The sequence below is a fragment of the Ranitomeya variabilis genome, chromosome 4 (assembly GCF_051348905.1).
Source record: "Ranitomeya variabilis isolate aRanVar5 chromosome 4, aRanVar5.hap1, whole genome shotgun sequence".
Taxonomy (NCBI): Eukaryota; Metazoa; Chordata; class Amphibia; order Anura; family Dendrobatidae; genus Ranitomeya; species Ranitomeya variabilis.
Window position 1 is genome coordinate 199,815,250 of NC_135235.1, and position 15,309 is coordinate 199,830,558.

Below are 15,309 nucleotides of genomic sequence, written 5' to 3' on the forward strand. Positions count from 1 at the left end.
AAATTCACAGTATTTCATTTGGGAAAAAAATATCATGTTCAATGGATCCTAACAAATGTGACCATAAGAAATTCCAAAGTTTCTCTCTAAGCACCGAAAAGGTAAAAATAATAATTATCTAGGCAATTTTATGCTTAGTCTCCTTTTATTCTTTAAAGGGAATGTGTCACCAGGTTTTTTTTTCTACCTCATCTGAGAACAGTTTAATGTAGGGGCAGAGATCCTGATTCCAGCGATGTATCACTTAGTTTACTGGGTGCAGCAGTTATGATGTAATCACAGATTTTAGATGTAGCATAGCTAAGAAAACTATCCCCCTACATATTATATACACAGTGAGCTGCTAATCATTGCTGTTTGGACTAGGAGGCATGAGACATCTAATCCTGTAGTGATCATCTCCTGCTGCTAAAACTCTCATTGTATTGAAACAACAGCACACAGCCTAATAAGTGATGCATCACTGAAATCAATGTCTCAGCCCCTACTTCATGGATTTTGCAACACCATCTGAGAAACCCTGATTCCAATACTGTTTCATTAAGCAGGCTTTTTGTCTGTAGTTTTGATAAAACACCGCTTTATCTGCTGCTCCTTTGCTAGTCCTCTCAGTGACAAGATTCTCTTAGGTAGTTCTTGATATTCACAAACTTCCACTATTCCCACCCCTGGCATCTTTCGGTGTAAGCAGAGAGCTGTCAATCAAGGTTATAAACAGCTCATCACTGAGAAGAGGAGCAGAACCACAGCTGATAAAACAATGATTATATGAAAACTTCATCAAGCAGCCCAGTAAGTGGCACATCGCTGGAATCAGGGTCTCTGCCCCTACATCAGATTGAATCTGGTGATAAATTCCCTTCAAGCTATCCTGATACTATCGCAGTAGGTTTCTAATTATTGTAATTTTGATTGATTGATGTGACCTAAAATTTTGACAGGTCATATTGATAAATATTTTAAGAGTTACATAAACAAATAAATTAAAATTAGCATTGTGAAATAAAGCTATGTGAGTGTATGTATGTACGTATGTATGTATATATATATATATATATATATATATATATATATATATATATATATAGACTACTGAACCAAGCAGTAAGTAGCCGTAACACTTAACAATTGTCACTTTAACTCTTTAATAATGTTTTCAATCTTTCGACATCTTTGACTATTTCAGTCCAATAATTCTCCAGATAAAGCAAATAACAAATACATAAGACAGCCAATAAAGAAATGTGACATAACAAAACGAGCGAGGTGTCGACAGCACTGTCCTTTGTTTTCTTCACTGTTAAGTTGTTGAAAGCCAGCAGAAGACTCCTCCAAACCCTGCGATGGAAACATGAAGAACAAATCACTGACAACATGTTTATATAGAAGCAAATTGCTAACATAAAATGAATGAGTGAGTTACTTATGCTGAATATATCTGTTCTGTAGAGGATACACCTTCATGGAAATGTATGATCAGTACAAAAGTGGCTAGAAAACTAAAGGAGTTTTTCCTCCCTGAATACAGTGGTGAGTCTCCACTGATGTCTCCGGGATCTGTTATTGTCTGCAGTGTTAATCTAACATCCAAAATGCTGCAGTCAATCAGTGAGTTCACCAGCTCGTGCCATCAACTCGGGCAGAGCCGCTGAGCTCACTGATTGGCTGCAGAGCTATGGATGTGACAATGAATAAGAACTCCTAACAACATATATATATATACTGTGTATATATATAATATACAGTACAGACCAAAAGTTTGGACACACCTTCTCATTTAAAGATTTGTCTGTATTTTCATGACTATGAAAATTGTACATTCGCACTGAAGGCATCAAAACTATGAATTAACACATGTGGAATTATATACTTAGCAAAAAAGTGTGAAACAACTGAAAATATGTCTTATATTCTAGGTTCTTCAAAGTAGCCACCTTTTGCTTTGATGACTGCTTTGCACACTCTTGGCATTCTCTTGATGAGCATCAAGAGGTAGTCACCGGGAATGGTTTTCACTTCACAGGTGTGCCCTGTCAGGTTTAATAAGTGGAATTTCTTGCCCCATAAATGGGTTTGGGACCATCAGCTGTGTTGAGCAGAAGTCTGGTGGATACACAGCTGATAGTCCTACTGAATAGACTGTTAGAATTTGTATTATGGCAAGAAAAAAGCAGCTAAGTAAAGAAAAACGAGTGGCCATCATTACTTTACGAAATGAAGGTCAGTCAGTCCGAAAAATTGAGAAAACTTTGAAAGTGTCCCCAAGTGCAGTGGCAAAAACCATCAAGCGCTACAAAGAAACTGGCTCACATGAGGACCGCCCCAGGAAAGGAAGACCAAGAGTCACCTCTGCTTCCGAGGATAAGTTTATCGGAGTCTCCAGCCTCAGAAATCGCAGGTTAACAGCAGCTCAGATTAGAGACCAGGTTAATGCCACACAGAGATCTAGCAGCAGACACATCTCTGCAACAACTGTTAAGAGGAGACTGTGTGCAGCAGGCCTTCATGGTAAAATAGCTTCTAGGAAACCACTGCTAAGGACAGGCAACAAGCAGAAGAGACTTGTTTGGGCTACAGAACACAAGGATTGGACATTAGACCAGTGGAAATCTGTGCTTTGGTCTGATGAGTCCAAATTTGAGATCTTTGGTTCCAACCACCGGGTCTTTGTGTGACACAGGGTGAACGGATGGGCTCTACATGCCTGGTTCCCACCGTGAAGCATGGAAAAGGAGATGTAATGGTATGGGGGTGCATTGCTGGTGACACTGTTTGGGATTTATTCAAAATTGAAGGCATACTGAACCAGCATGGCTACCACAGCATCTTGCAGCGGCATGCTATTCCATCCGGTTTGCGTTTAGTTAGACCATCATTTATTTTTCAACAGGACAATGACCCCAAACACACCTCCAGGCTGTGTAAGGGCTATTTAACCAGAAGGAGAGTGATGGGGTGCTATGCCAGATGACCTGGCCTCCACAGTCACCAGACCTGAACCCAATCGAGATGGTTTGGGGTGAGCTGGACCGCAGAGTGAAGGCAAAAGGGCCAACAAGTGCTAAGCATCTCTGGGAACTCCTTCAAGATTGTTGGAAGACCATTTCCGGTGACTACCTCTTGAAGCTTATCAAGAGAATGCCAAGAGTGTGCAAAGCAGTCATCAAAGCAAAAGGAGGCTACTTTGAAGAACCTAGAATATAAGACATAATTTCAGTCGTTTCACACTTTTTTGTTAGGTACATAATTCCACATGTGTTAATTAATAGTTTTGATGCCTTCAGTGTGAATGTACAATTTTCATAGTCATGAAAATACCGAAAAATCTTTAAATGAGAAGGTGTGTCCAAACTTTTGGTCTGTCCTGTGTATATATATATATATATATATATATATATATATATATATATATATATATATATATATATATATATATATACACTGTGTGTATATATATATATATATATATATATATATATATATATATATATATATAAAATCACTGGGTACTTACAATTGCTCATTTTGCCTTTCTGTCCATTTAATTCTTCTCTTTTCCGTTTTTCCATTAGGTCTATGACATCACGTGATTAAAAACTGACTAGCCGAATCCTTCTAAGCTCTATGTAGAAACAGGAGGTCAATTTTCTCTGTATGAGTCATTGCAAAAGTCGCTGGCAGGGGGAGGTGGAGCAACTGGGTCAGAAGGGGAAGAGGGGAATGATTAATGCAAGGACAGACGACTTCCTGTTTCTACTAAGAGCAGAGAAAAAAAGAGAATAATCAGCTGGGTAGAAAGGCAAAATGAGCAATTGTAAGAGCTGTATAATACAATATATTAAGAGGATAAAACATTGATGGGAGGAGGTGTGCTTCTTTAAAGCTGTAGATAATAAGAAACACCGTGATTAGCGGTAGAGGTTCAGTGCTGGACCTGGGGAGGGTGAGTAACGCAAAATTTATTTTTCCAAAACAAACTGCATTGGGGTTTTTCTGAAACTCTAAAGCCCTTTTAACCATTTATTGCAAGAATAAGTTTCACCCCGCAGTCAGTAAGACTATAAAAAATGTGTCTGCGCATTTACAATTTTTCATTAATTTTCCCCAGATGGAAGCATATAAAAATCAGTTTACACTGGGCATAAACATGGTTCACAGCGTGCAATGTCGGGTCACGCAATGACTAAGGTCATAGGTTATGGGACTCCTATAAGTCACTGTCGTAACCCTATAAAATTTCAAACTCTGTAAAAAGCAAAATGTCAGAGTCGGGCTTCACTTTTGGCATTGGTACAAGTACACATGTGTTTTATTGGTGGCTGGCTTGAGGTGTGCGGTTAGTTATTGGCTTGATAATCCATGCTGGCCGCGGGATCAGATGATGCCCTGGAGAAAGAACGATTACACACATTTGATACTTACTGTCATTCTTTACTCTACTGGAGGCATCTTTACTGGGGAACTACAACAAAAAATAGAGAACAGATGTCAGCCATAAACATTCCGATTTCCAACGGGAAAGTATCATCGATAGATTTTCGATAAATGAAGCCAGATACTGATACATAGTTTGCTTTTTTTTTCATTTTCTGACATTTGAGAAGACTTGATTGTATCACCGGTGGATTCTGGTAGAATGTAAAGAATTCGTTGATATATGTGTTGACCAACCCTACGTAGGAGCTGGATCGCCATGCCGGCTGTGGGAAACAGCATAGCCATAATCATAGTGATATGGAAAACCATATTGCCAATCGAAAAAGCCCCCAAAACACAGGATGGATTATTGTTTTTGCTACCCAATTTTGGGAACATTCTTCGTACGTTTTGAGTTTTGGGTGATTTAAACATTCTACTTGGCAAAGAGTTCCATTTTTTTTTCTTACGTGTTCCCACATTTCTCTTAGGTTAGGTCATTGCACATGTTTTTCTGCTAATATAAGCCCTGCTGAATAAAATCAATCACATGCTATTGTATTAAATGCACCACTGAACAAAAACAGCTTAAAAAGAAACAAAATCTCTGTGTGTTGTTCACAACACTTGCCACCAGATGGCGCAGTTTCTTTATTATACTTTATGGTCTGCGCTGTAGCTTTAAGGTGTCTCCCAGAATTAGGTTAAAGGTACCTTTACACGAAACGACATTATAACGATATCGCTAGCAATCCGTGACGTTGCAGCGTCCTCGCTAGCGATATCGTTTCGTTTGACACGCAGCAGCGATCAGGATCCTGCTGTGATGTCGCTGGTCGCTGAATAAAGTCCAGAACTTTATTTGGTCGTCCGATCGCTGTGTATCGTTGTGTTTGACACCAAAAGCAACGATGCCAGCGATGTTTTACACTGGTAACCAGGGTAAACATCGGGTTACCAAGCGCAGGGCCGCGCTTAGTTACCCGATGTTTACCCTGGTTACTAGCGTAAAATGTAAAAAAAACAAACAGCACATACTCACATTGCGTCCCCTGCAGTCTGCTTCCTCCTCTGACTCAGCGCCGCAAAGTGAAAGTGAAAGCAGCACAGCGGTGACGTCACCGCTCTGCTCTCACTGTACGGCGCTCAGTCAGTCAGGAAGTGGACGCAGGGGGACGTGAATGTAAGTATGTGCTGTTTGTTTTTTTTAGATTTTACGCTGGTAACCAGGGTAAACATCGGGTTACTAAGCGCGGCCCTGCGCTTAGTTACCCGATGTTTACCCTGGTTACCAGGGGACCTCGGCATAGTTGATCGCTGGAGAGCGGTCTGTGTGACAGCTCTCCAGCGACCAAACAGCGACGCTGCAGCGATCGACATCGTTGTCGCTATCGCTGCAGCGTCGCTTCGTGTGAAGGTACCTTTAGACCTTAAATCATAATTACTAAGCCGAGGAAATCTTTTATAGAAGATTGTGTGCAGCTTCTTTTATAAACAGGATGTTCTCCAGTCTGGTTATCATCGACTTGGGTGGATACAAAATAATCTTATCGTATAAATTCAGTCTAAACGCTGAATCTGCGACATATATTGTAATCTGTAACCAGTTATTTAACCTCTTAAAGAGAAATAAGTGCCTGGATTGCTGAATCGTGACAGTGTGCAATGGGCGCAGGGTCAGGAGATTGGAATATGACAAGGGCCCATCAGTAGCATTGATTCTTGGGACCCACTGTCCTACTACATGCAAAAATAAACTGACCCTAGTATACAAATTTACTTTTGCTTCTATATAGCAACAAAAAAATGAATAGTTTGTTTAACCCCTCAAGAACCAGGGGTATTTCCTTTTTTTTACTTGCTTCAATAGTCTCAGTTACGCTCGTTACTCAATCACTATGATGAAGTCCCCGTCCCGCATGTTTTGTGGATGTTAGACAGCCAATAAACAAGGAAGGATTGCCTGACATACACGGTAATGCCATAGGCATGTCTATCTAAACAAATAAATAAATTATTTTAAAAAATGACATTTTTGATAACCAGCCAAGGTAAAGCAGACTATCCCTCATTCACCAATTTATTTTCAATAATCTTCCCACCAAGCTCCTCTGTTGTAATCCACGTTTCCCAAATGCAGCTCCAGCGACTGTGAATAGCAGTAAAGTACAACTACTGCTATTCGCAGGCGCTGGGTAGTGATGACACCACTATTCAGAGACACTGGCTCAGTCTGATCGTTGCAGCGAGCCAGCAGCTCTAATGAAGCTGTCATCACTACCTGGCGCCTGTGTAGAGCAGTACTTTAGTGCTGTTCACAGACTCCAGAGCCTGATGCGAGGAACGTGGACTACTTCGGAGGAGCTTTGTGGGAACATTTTTGATAATAAATTGGTGAATGAAGGAAAGTGTGGGGTGTTAGGGTTGGCGGAATGCACCAAATATATTTATTAGATGAGATAGGTGTGTTCGCAACCCGGGATCCACCGTGCAGGAAATAACCTGCTGCTAAGTAAGGCGGTGAAGTAAATTAGTATAAACGGACTCTGTTACTTCACAGAGCCCGTAGTAAAGAGAACGCTGTGCCCTGTTTAGCTCACAGGGGACACAGCTACTGAGTTGAGCCGACAGTGGTCATGCAGTCCAAACCAAACACCCAGCTCATCTCCGGTGGAGCCGGAATACTAATGGCTATTAGCCAGCCCTGAATGCACTCATAAAAAACTCCTCGCCGGAGGTGCCAGCATTCTAGGGGCTTATTTCAGCCGGGTCCCTGACTGCATACACACGACCACACTGGCGCTGAGCTCGTACATATTTGACACTAGCGCATGGCCGTGCGGTCATGAGAACCTTTTATAGCTGTAGCACCTACAGGACCTTCCAAGAAGGACCAATGGAAGGCTGCCACAGAACTTGATCAGATACAGGACCTTCCTGGAGGACCAATGGAAGTTGCTGCAGTACCTGAGCATGTGACCCTTGATCTCCATTGAGAGATCTTACCCTGGGCATGCTCAGTGTGTTTAAAGCAGGACTTAGTCCCAGAAAAGCCTGCTCGCCGCAGACCAGTGCAGGGTACAATAGCAGAGCCTGGAGAGGCAGCAGTAACCCTTTGCACAGTGTCAGATTCAGTGAGACGCTGGGACCGATGTCTCTGCTGAGCAGGCTCCACTGCGGCCGATGCAGAATGGGAGACCGCAGCAGACATGGTTCGAGATTCCCCCTGTGCAGCGGTGGGAACTCTACTCCTAACATGGGGGAGTCTTTATTCTGATAAACTATTACTTCCTGTGTGTGTGTGTGGGTTTTTTTTTATTACTAAACCTTGGGCTTGATGCCAGCTGACATCAACCCCCCAAATATATTACCCCGATTGTCACCACACTAGGGCATTCGGGAAGGGGCAAAATAACAATGGACCTTCCCAGACTGATATCAGCCTCACTGCTGTCTTCTTTACTTGTCTGGTTATCAAAAATGGGGGGGACCTCACATCATTTTTTTTTTAAATTATTTATTTTAGTTCCCAGCAGCGACCTGGGAGTAAGAAATGAATCCAGGTGTCTTCTCCGTGCTGATCCCATTCAATTTGAGTGCTGCTTACATTCATTTAGTGATTTTCCTGTCCCCTCTCCGCCCTCCTATTAGGGTCTTCTGAAGAAAAATGCTAGCATTTCCCATTGATTCCGCTATACTCGTTACTTGACTGACTTACTTGCTGCATTCAGTCACCGCCCTTGCATCAACTCTTTAAACTCCATCCATATCGGCCCCTCTGTCCTTGCCTCTCCTATGTATAGCACTCATGCTCTGTTCACATTGCTTAACAGCGCAGATCCATTCAGTCCCACCATCCAACACAAGAGACGCTCTCACAAATCACTTAACCATCTGCTCACTCTTTCTATCCTCCTTCTCCTAGTCGCTGGAGACATCTCTCCAAACCCTGGCCCCCCATGTTATAGCCAGTCAAACCTCCCAACTGCTACACCCAGAAACCCCTCTAACCTTATTAATATTCCATGCATGCCTTCTGTCTCTTTCAATTGTGCTCTTTGGAATTCTCGCTCTGTGTGTAATAAACTCTCCTTCATTCATGACTTCTTCCTTTCTAATTCTCTTAATCTCCTGGCTCTTACTGAAACCTGGATCCAGCAGTCAGACACCACTGCTGCTGCTGCTCTCTCATATGGTGGACTACACTTTTCTCATACCCCAAGATCAGACAACAGAGCAGGTGGAGGCGTTGGTCTGCTCCTTTCACCCAAATGTACCTTCCAAGTTATCCCCCAAGTACCCTCACTTGTATTCCCTTCCTTTGAGGTCCATGCTGTCAGACTCTACGTCCCCTTCTCCATGCGAGTGGCGGTGGTGTATCGTCCTCCTGGCCCCTCTCATCAGTTCCTGGATCATTTTGCCACCTGGCTTCCACACTTTCTCTCCTGTGACACCCACACCCTTATCATGGGTGATTTCAACATCCCCATTGTTTCTCCCCTCTCCCCATCTGCTTGTCACCTTTTATCTCTAACCTCCTCTTTCGGCCTCTCGCAGCATACTAACTCTCCAACCCATGAAGATGGAAACTCCCTTGACTTGGTCTTCTCCCGGCTTTGCTCAGTGGATGATTTCACAAACTCCCCTCTCCTGCTCTCTGACCACAACCTTCTTTCATTCTCTATCAAGAACTGCCATCCTGCTCAGGTCACCCCCACTTTCCACACTTATAGAAACATACAGGCCATTAACACCCAGAAACTTATGAAGAACTTGCAGTCTTCATTGGCCCCAATCTCCTCTATCTCATGTCCTGATTCTGCTCTGAAGCATTACAATGAAACCCTGCAAAGTGCCCTGGATGAAGCTGCTCCTCCTATACATAGAGCAACTCGACACAGACGGCGACAACCGTGGCACACGCTGCAAACACGTTTCCTGCAGCGGTGCTCCAGGTGCGCCGAACGATTGTGGAGAAAATCTAATCTACCCGAAGATTTCATCCATTATTAGTTCATGCTAAAAACATACAACTCTGCCCTTCACCTCTCCAAACAAACCTATTTCAACACCCTCATCACCTCACTGTCCAATAACCCTAAACGTCTCTTCGACACTTTCCAGTCCCTACTCAACCCAAGAGAGCAGGCCCCAACCACAGATCTCCGCGCTGACGATCTGGCCAATTACTTCAAAGAAAAAATTGACCACATTCGACAGGAAATCATCTCCCAATCTCTTCATACCAGGCATTGTCCTCCCTCCCCCACTGCATCTAGTTCACTCTCTGACTTTGAACCAGTTACAGAAGAAGAAGTAAGCAGGCTCCTTGCATCTTCTCACCCGACCACTTGCACCTGTGACCCCATTCCGTCACATCTCCTCCAGTCCCTTTCCCCAGCTGTCACCTCTCACATAACAAAAATATTCAACCTTTCCCTCACTTCCGGTATTTTTCCCTCCTCATTTAAGCATGCCATCATACATCCATTACTTAAAAAACCCTCCTTCGACCAAAACTGTGCCGCTAATTATAGACCTGTCTCTAATCTTCCCTTCATTTCTAAACTCCTGGAACGCCTGGTCCACTCCCGTCTTACCCGCTATCTCTCAGATAACTCTCTTCTCGACCCTCTTCAATCTGGCTTCCGCTCTTTACACTCTACTGAAACTGCCCTCACTAAAGTCTCTAATGACCTACTAACAGCTAAATCTAATGGTCACTACTCCATGCTAATTCTCTTGGATCTTTCCGCAGCATTCGACACTGTGGATCATCAGCTCCTCCTCACTATGCTCCGCTCCATCGGCATCAAGGACACCGTTCTCTCTTGGTTCTCCTATCTCTCTGACCGATCCTTCACTGTATGTTTTGCTGGTTCCTCCTCCTCTCACATTCCCCTTACTGTTGGGGTTCCTCAAGGATCAGTCCTAGGCCCCCTCCTCTTCTCTTTGTATACTGCCCCTATTGGACAAACAATCAGTAGATTTGGTTTCCAGTACCATCTCTATGCTGACGACACCCAATTATACACCTCTTCTCCTGCTTTCACTCCGACCTTCTTAGAAAACACCAGTGATTGTCTTACCGCTGTCTCTAACATCATGTCCTCCCTCTATCTGAAACTGAACCTGTCAAAAACTGAACTCCTCGTGTTCTCTCCCTCTACTAACCTACCTTTGCCTGACATTGCCATCTCCGTGTGCGGTTCCACCATTACTCCCAAGCAACATGCCCGCTGCCTTGGGGTCATCCTTGATTCCGAGCTTTCATTCACCCCCCACATCCGATCACTGGCTCGCTCTTCTTATCTGCATCTCAAAAATATTTCTAGAATTCGCCCGTTTCTTACTTTCGACTCTGCAAAAACTCTTACTGTCTCACTTATTCATTCTCGTCTGGACTATTGTAACTCTCTACTAATCGGCCTCCCTCTTACCAAACTCTCCCCACTCCAATCTGTCCTGAATGCTGCAGCCAGGATCATATTCCTCACCAACCGTTACACCGATGCCTCTACCTTGTGCCAGTCATTACACTGGCTACCCATCCACTCCAGAATCCAGTACAAAACTACTACCCTCATCCACAAAGCACTCCATGGCTCAGCACCACCCTACATCTCCTCTCTGGTCTCAGTCTACCACCCTACCCGTGCCCTCCGCTCCGCTAATGACCTCAGGTTAGCATCCTCAATAATCAGAACCTCCCACTCCCGTCTCCAAGACTTTACACGTGCTGCACCGATTCTTTGGAATGCACTACCTAGGTTAATACGATTAATCCCCAATCCCCACAGTTTTAAGCGTGCCCTAAAAACGCATTTGTTCAGACTGGCCTACCGCCTCAACGCATTAACCTAACTATCCCTGTGTGGCCTAATAAAAAAATAAATAAATAAAAATGAAAAAAAAAAAATAAAAAAAATAATCAGGTTCCTCGCATCGTGTTCTCATACACTTTATGCAGTTAATAGCCCTCTGTGTCTGTACTGCTACATACTTAGGCTGTTAACCGGTTCATGCAGCTTTACATAAACACCCGAGCCTTACACTATGGCTGGTCCAAATAACTAAAGCAATTGTTACCATCCACCTCTCGTGTCTCCCCTTTTCCTCATAGTTTGTAAGCTTGCGAGCAGGGCCCTCATTCCTCCTGGTATCTGTTTTGAACTGTGATTTCTGTTATGCTGTAATGTCTATTGTCTGTACAAGTCCCCTCTATAAGTTGTAAAGCGCTGCGGAATATGTTGGCGCTATATAAATAAAATTATTATTATTATTATTATTAAACCCATCCTAACGTCCGACCTGTCCCATTCGAGTACTGAGCAATGGAGCATTTTAGTACTTGATCATCACTAGTGTGCAATCAAATATTAAGTTGAGGGCGCCAATAATTATGTCTGGCTTATTTTGGGGGCTTTATGTGAAATTATGTCCAATTAGCTTTTTTTTCTCTGATTTTATGTGTTCCAATACACACACAGGAAATAAACACGTATATAACAAAACATGTAATTGCAATAATTTTTTAGGAAAAATACTTCATTTTCTGGAACAATTTCAAGGGTGCCAACATATTTGGCCATCATTGTATGCTTTTTCTAGGGAATGATTTTTTTTGTATAAGATGTAGTCAATTGGGCAGGGGCCAATGATTTTTAAATACAGTAATGATTTTTTATGCATTGCATGTTATGACTAAGGCCGACAAGCAGTTGAAACGCGTCAGCATACTTTCTGTGATTACCCTGTTAAGATATGAAATCTTAATATGAAAATGGAAAAAATATGTACGTTTTAGAGATACCACAGTCATAACTTTTTGTTTTAGAATGAAACTAGAGATAAGTGGATCTGGAAAAATTTTAATTTGTGAAATTGTGCGGATTTTCCCAGCAAATTCGATTTGCGGCAAATTTATTCACAGCAAATTGAATGGCCCATTTTTATGCTCTCGGAAGTCTCCAGAACCCTAGAGCATAATAAATTTAAGATGCTAAAAAATGATATATTTATATTTTTGCTCACCTTACCGCTCAACTGTCCAGACCCTCCGCTTCACGCCGTCCTGTCCTCGGAGCCGCCTATTATTTAGCTCATAGCAAGTCCGATTTACCAGCCTATTCATTCTAGTCTGGGACATCCGACTGTGACCAGGTCTAAGAGGTCTCTATGAATCCCACGTCATGTTCGTGCTATGTTCAGTGACCTCTGAGCCCTGGTGTCGCTGGAAGTCCTGGCCTAGAGATAAGAGGCCAAGCTATGACCAAAGAAAGAAGATGCCCTGAGAAGAAAGATAGAAGCTGCCCCGAGAACCAGACAGCGTGAGCATTTTTACCATCAATAATTCAATAAATTGTCCATCTTGAAATGTCTGAAACCAGGGAACAATATATTGCATTAACACAATCTAAAAACTGTATCTGGGCAATCTATAAAATATATTTATAGACTACAGTCCCACCTCTGACTTCCAGTTTGCAGTCAACTTCAGCTTCTCCCAGTGCATTAATGGCTTTGCATGTGTAGGTTCCACCATCAAAAGGGCTGGGCTTCCGGATACTCAGAGTAAGAACCCCCTGATTGTGCTTCATGATGAATTTGGGGTCATCTCTGATCTCCATTTTATTTTTCATCCATATGACCTTGGGCTGTAGAAGAAGAAATAAATAAGAACCTATGTAATAACATTATGTAAAATCAGGTACCTACAGTGCAGGATCTCATAAGTACAGTGGTGCTCGAAAGTTTGTAAACCCTTCAGAATTCTCCATATTTCTGCATCCTTTTGACTTAAAACTATATCATATATTCAACCAAGTCCTAAAAGTAGATAAAGAGAATCATAGGAAACAAATCAGTCAGAAATATGAACCTGACATTTTTCAGATGTCCTGACATTTAGAATTGAATGTTCCATCAATGATGTCCAGTCATCCTCGCTCAGTTGCTGCGAAACAGGACCAAACCATGATACTACAACCACCATGTTTCACAGATGGTGTGAGGTTTTTATGCTGTAGTGCCGTGTTTTTCTTTCTCTAAACTTATTCATTTTAACCAAAAAGCTTTATTTTGGGCTCATTTGACCACATAACATTGATCTAATAGGCTTCTGACTTGTTTAGGTGATCGTTAACAAACTGCAGACAGTCAACAATGTTCTTTTTGTAGAGCAGTGGCTTTTTCCTTGCAATTCTGCCATGCACACCAATGTGGTTGAGTGTCCTTCCTGATAGTGATGTAAAAAATATTTGATCTAATATTGATCTAATGTGAGTGAGGCCTTTAGTTTAGGTAAGTATTAACCTCTACATCCACTGAAAATCTTGTAAGACCAGCCATTTTGGAGATGATCCACTTATTTAGCCAACACAATTTGACTCGTAAAGTCCACCACTTGGACAACACCTTCTCATTCCTCATTTTACCCCGTTAAAATAAAAACGTCTACACTCACCTCCAGTGCCAAAGCTTTTCCAGCAGTGTCGGCACTCACGTGAGCCCTGGAAATGTGGAGTAGTGGACAACCCCTTTCAAAAGTTTTTTGCCAGAATTCTAAAACTCCTTGAAATTGGACTTTGGCTGTTTTTTGCTAGTCTCAACCAGCTCTGCCAAAGTGTAGTGAACCTGCCTGACAAATTCATCATAATGAGTGGCACAAAAGTGGCCAAGGACATAAGCCAACCCCTGCCTAGTATACATTCCCAGGGGTGGAATATGCAGTACAAACATGCACCAAATTCATTAAAAAAAATGCTCCTCCTAAAGAATTTAGTGCATCATCCGCCACCTATTTCTTCATTAAAATCCCAGTCTTAATAAATTGTGCCCATGATAAATAAAAGGATGAACACATAAAAGGCGCAAAACACAAAAAACAAGACAAAAAAGGCACAAAATGATGAATCCACCTCTGTTTACTTGCTGCCTAATATATTCAACCTCTTGGCAGGTGCCATTGTCATGATATTATCATCATTTACTACTGTAATGTTATGTCTGATCACTGTATATACAGTGTAATGTACAGTATGTATTTTGGGTTTTCTTGCATTTTCTTTCTGATTGCAAACATTATGTTTATGTTGTGTAACCAAATGACATATTTACATTTTATATTCTGTGAATTTAAGGCATTTAAAATACAAAAAAAACACAATTATTAAACATATAGAAAACTGCGAACCTTCGGGAAGCCCCTTACTGCACAATTTAATGCTGTGCTGTAGCCAGCCACTACAACACGGTCTATGAGAGGGGTAAGGAACTTAGGAGGCATGCTGACATCTTTTTCTTTGTAGTCCAGTGGTTTGTAGATTATACCTGTAAATATATAAAACAAATTAACAAAATTCCATTTTGCCTTTGTCCTTTTTATTGTAAGACTGTTAAATTAATAAAAATATTGGAAAATATAATAACAAAATATATGTGATGAATAGATATTGCTAGTCCAAAATTATTTTTTTTTGGGGGGAAACCGCAAGGAAAGTTTAGGCAAAATTATTTATTGTCAAATGCAATACATTTTGGCATAAAACCTATAAGCTCCAGATCCAAGATCTCGGGGTCTCCTGGTTTTCAGAAGATCTAACGCTAGTAGTACACTGTAAATTACTGCTCATATAAAGGTCAATTAATTATTTCCCCCACGTCCCTTTTAATATTTTACTTTTGACGGAGCGTGAACGTACACTTCAATGGAAAAAAAGGATAGAACTTGCAAGATAGTGCTGACAGCAACATATTGCAGTAGGCACAAAAGATTTGATGCAGATGAAACCAGAAGTTTGCATCCACTATATAAAAAGACACATATGCATGATTTTCTTAATATCTGACATGAAATCAGAATAAACCTTTCCTGTTTTAGGTCAGTTAGGA

General features: G+C 41.7%; 1 protein-coding gene across 4 annotated transcripts in view; it reads right to left on the reverse strand.

Annotated features, from left to right (window-relative positions):
• Positions 1-1,128: 1,128 nt before the first annotated feature.
• Positions 1,129-15,309, reverse strand: part of MYBPC2 (myosin binding protein C2) — a 137,983-nt gene continuing 123,802 nt past the window's right edge. For all 4 annotated transcript variants that reach the window (XM_077259631.1, XM_077259630.1, XM_077259628.1 and 1 more), the window contains 4 exons: positions 14,612-14,748; positions 12,887-13,073; positions 4,423-4,462; positions 1,129-1,338 (listed from right to left, as the gene is read on the reverse strand). In XM_077259631.1, the coding sequence (XP_077115746.1) occupies positions 4,452-4,462; positions 12,887-13,073; positions 14,612-14,748 (335 nt within the window). In that variant the 3' untranslated portion in view covers positions 1,129-1,338; positions 4,423-4,451. The remainder of the gene's footprint in view (positions 1,339-4,422; positions 4,463-12,886; positions 13,074-14,611; positions 14,749-15,309) is intronic.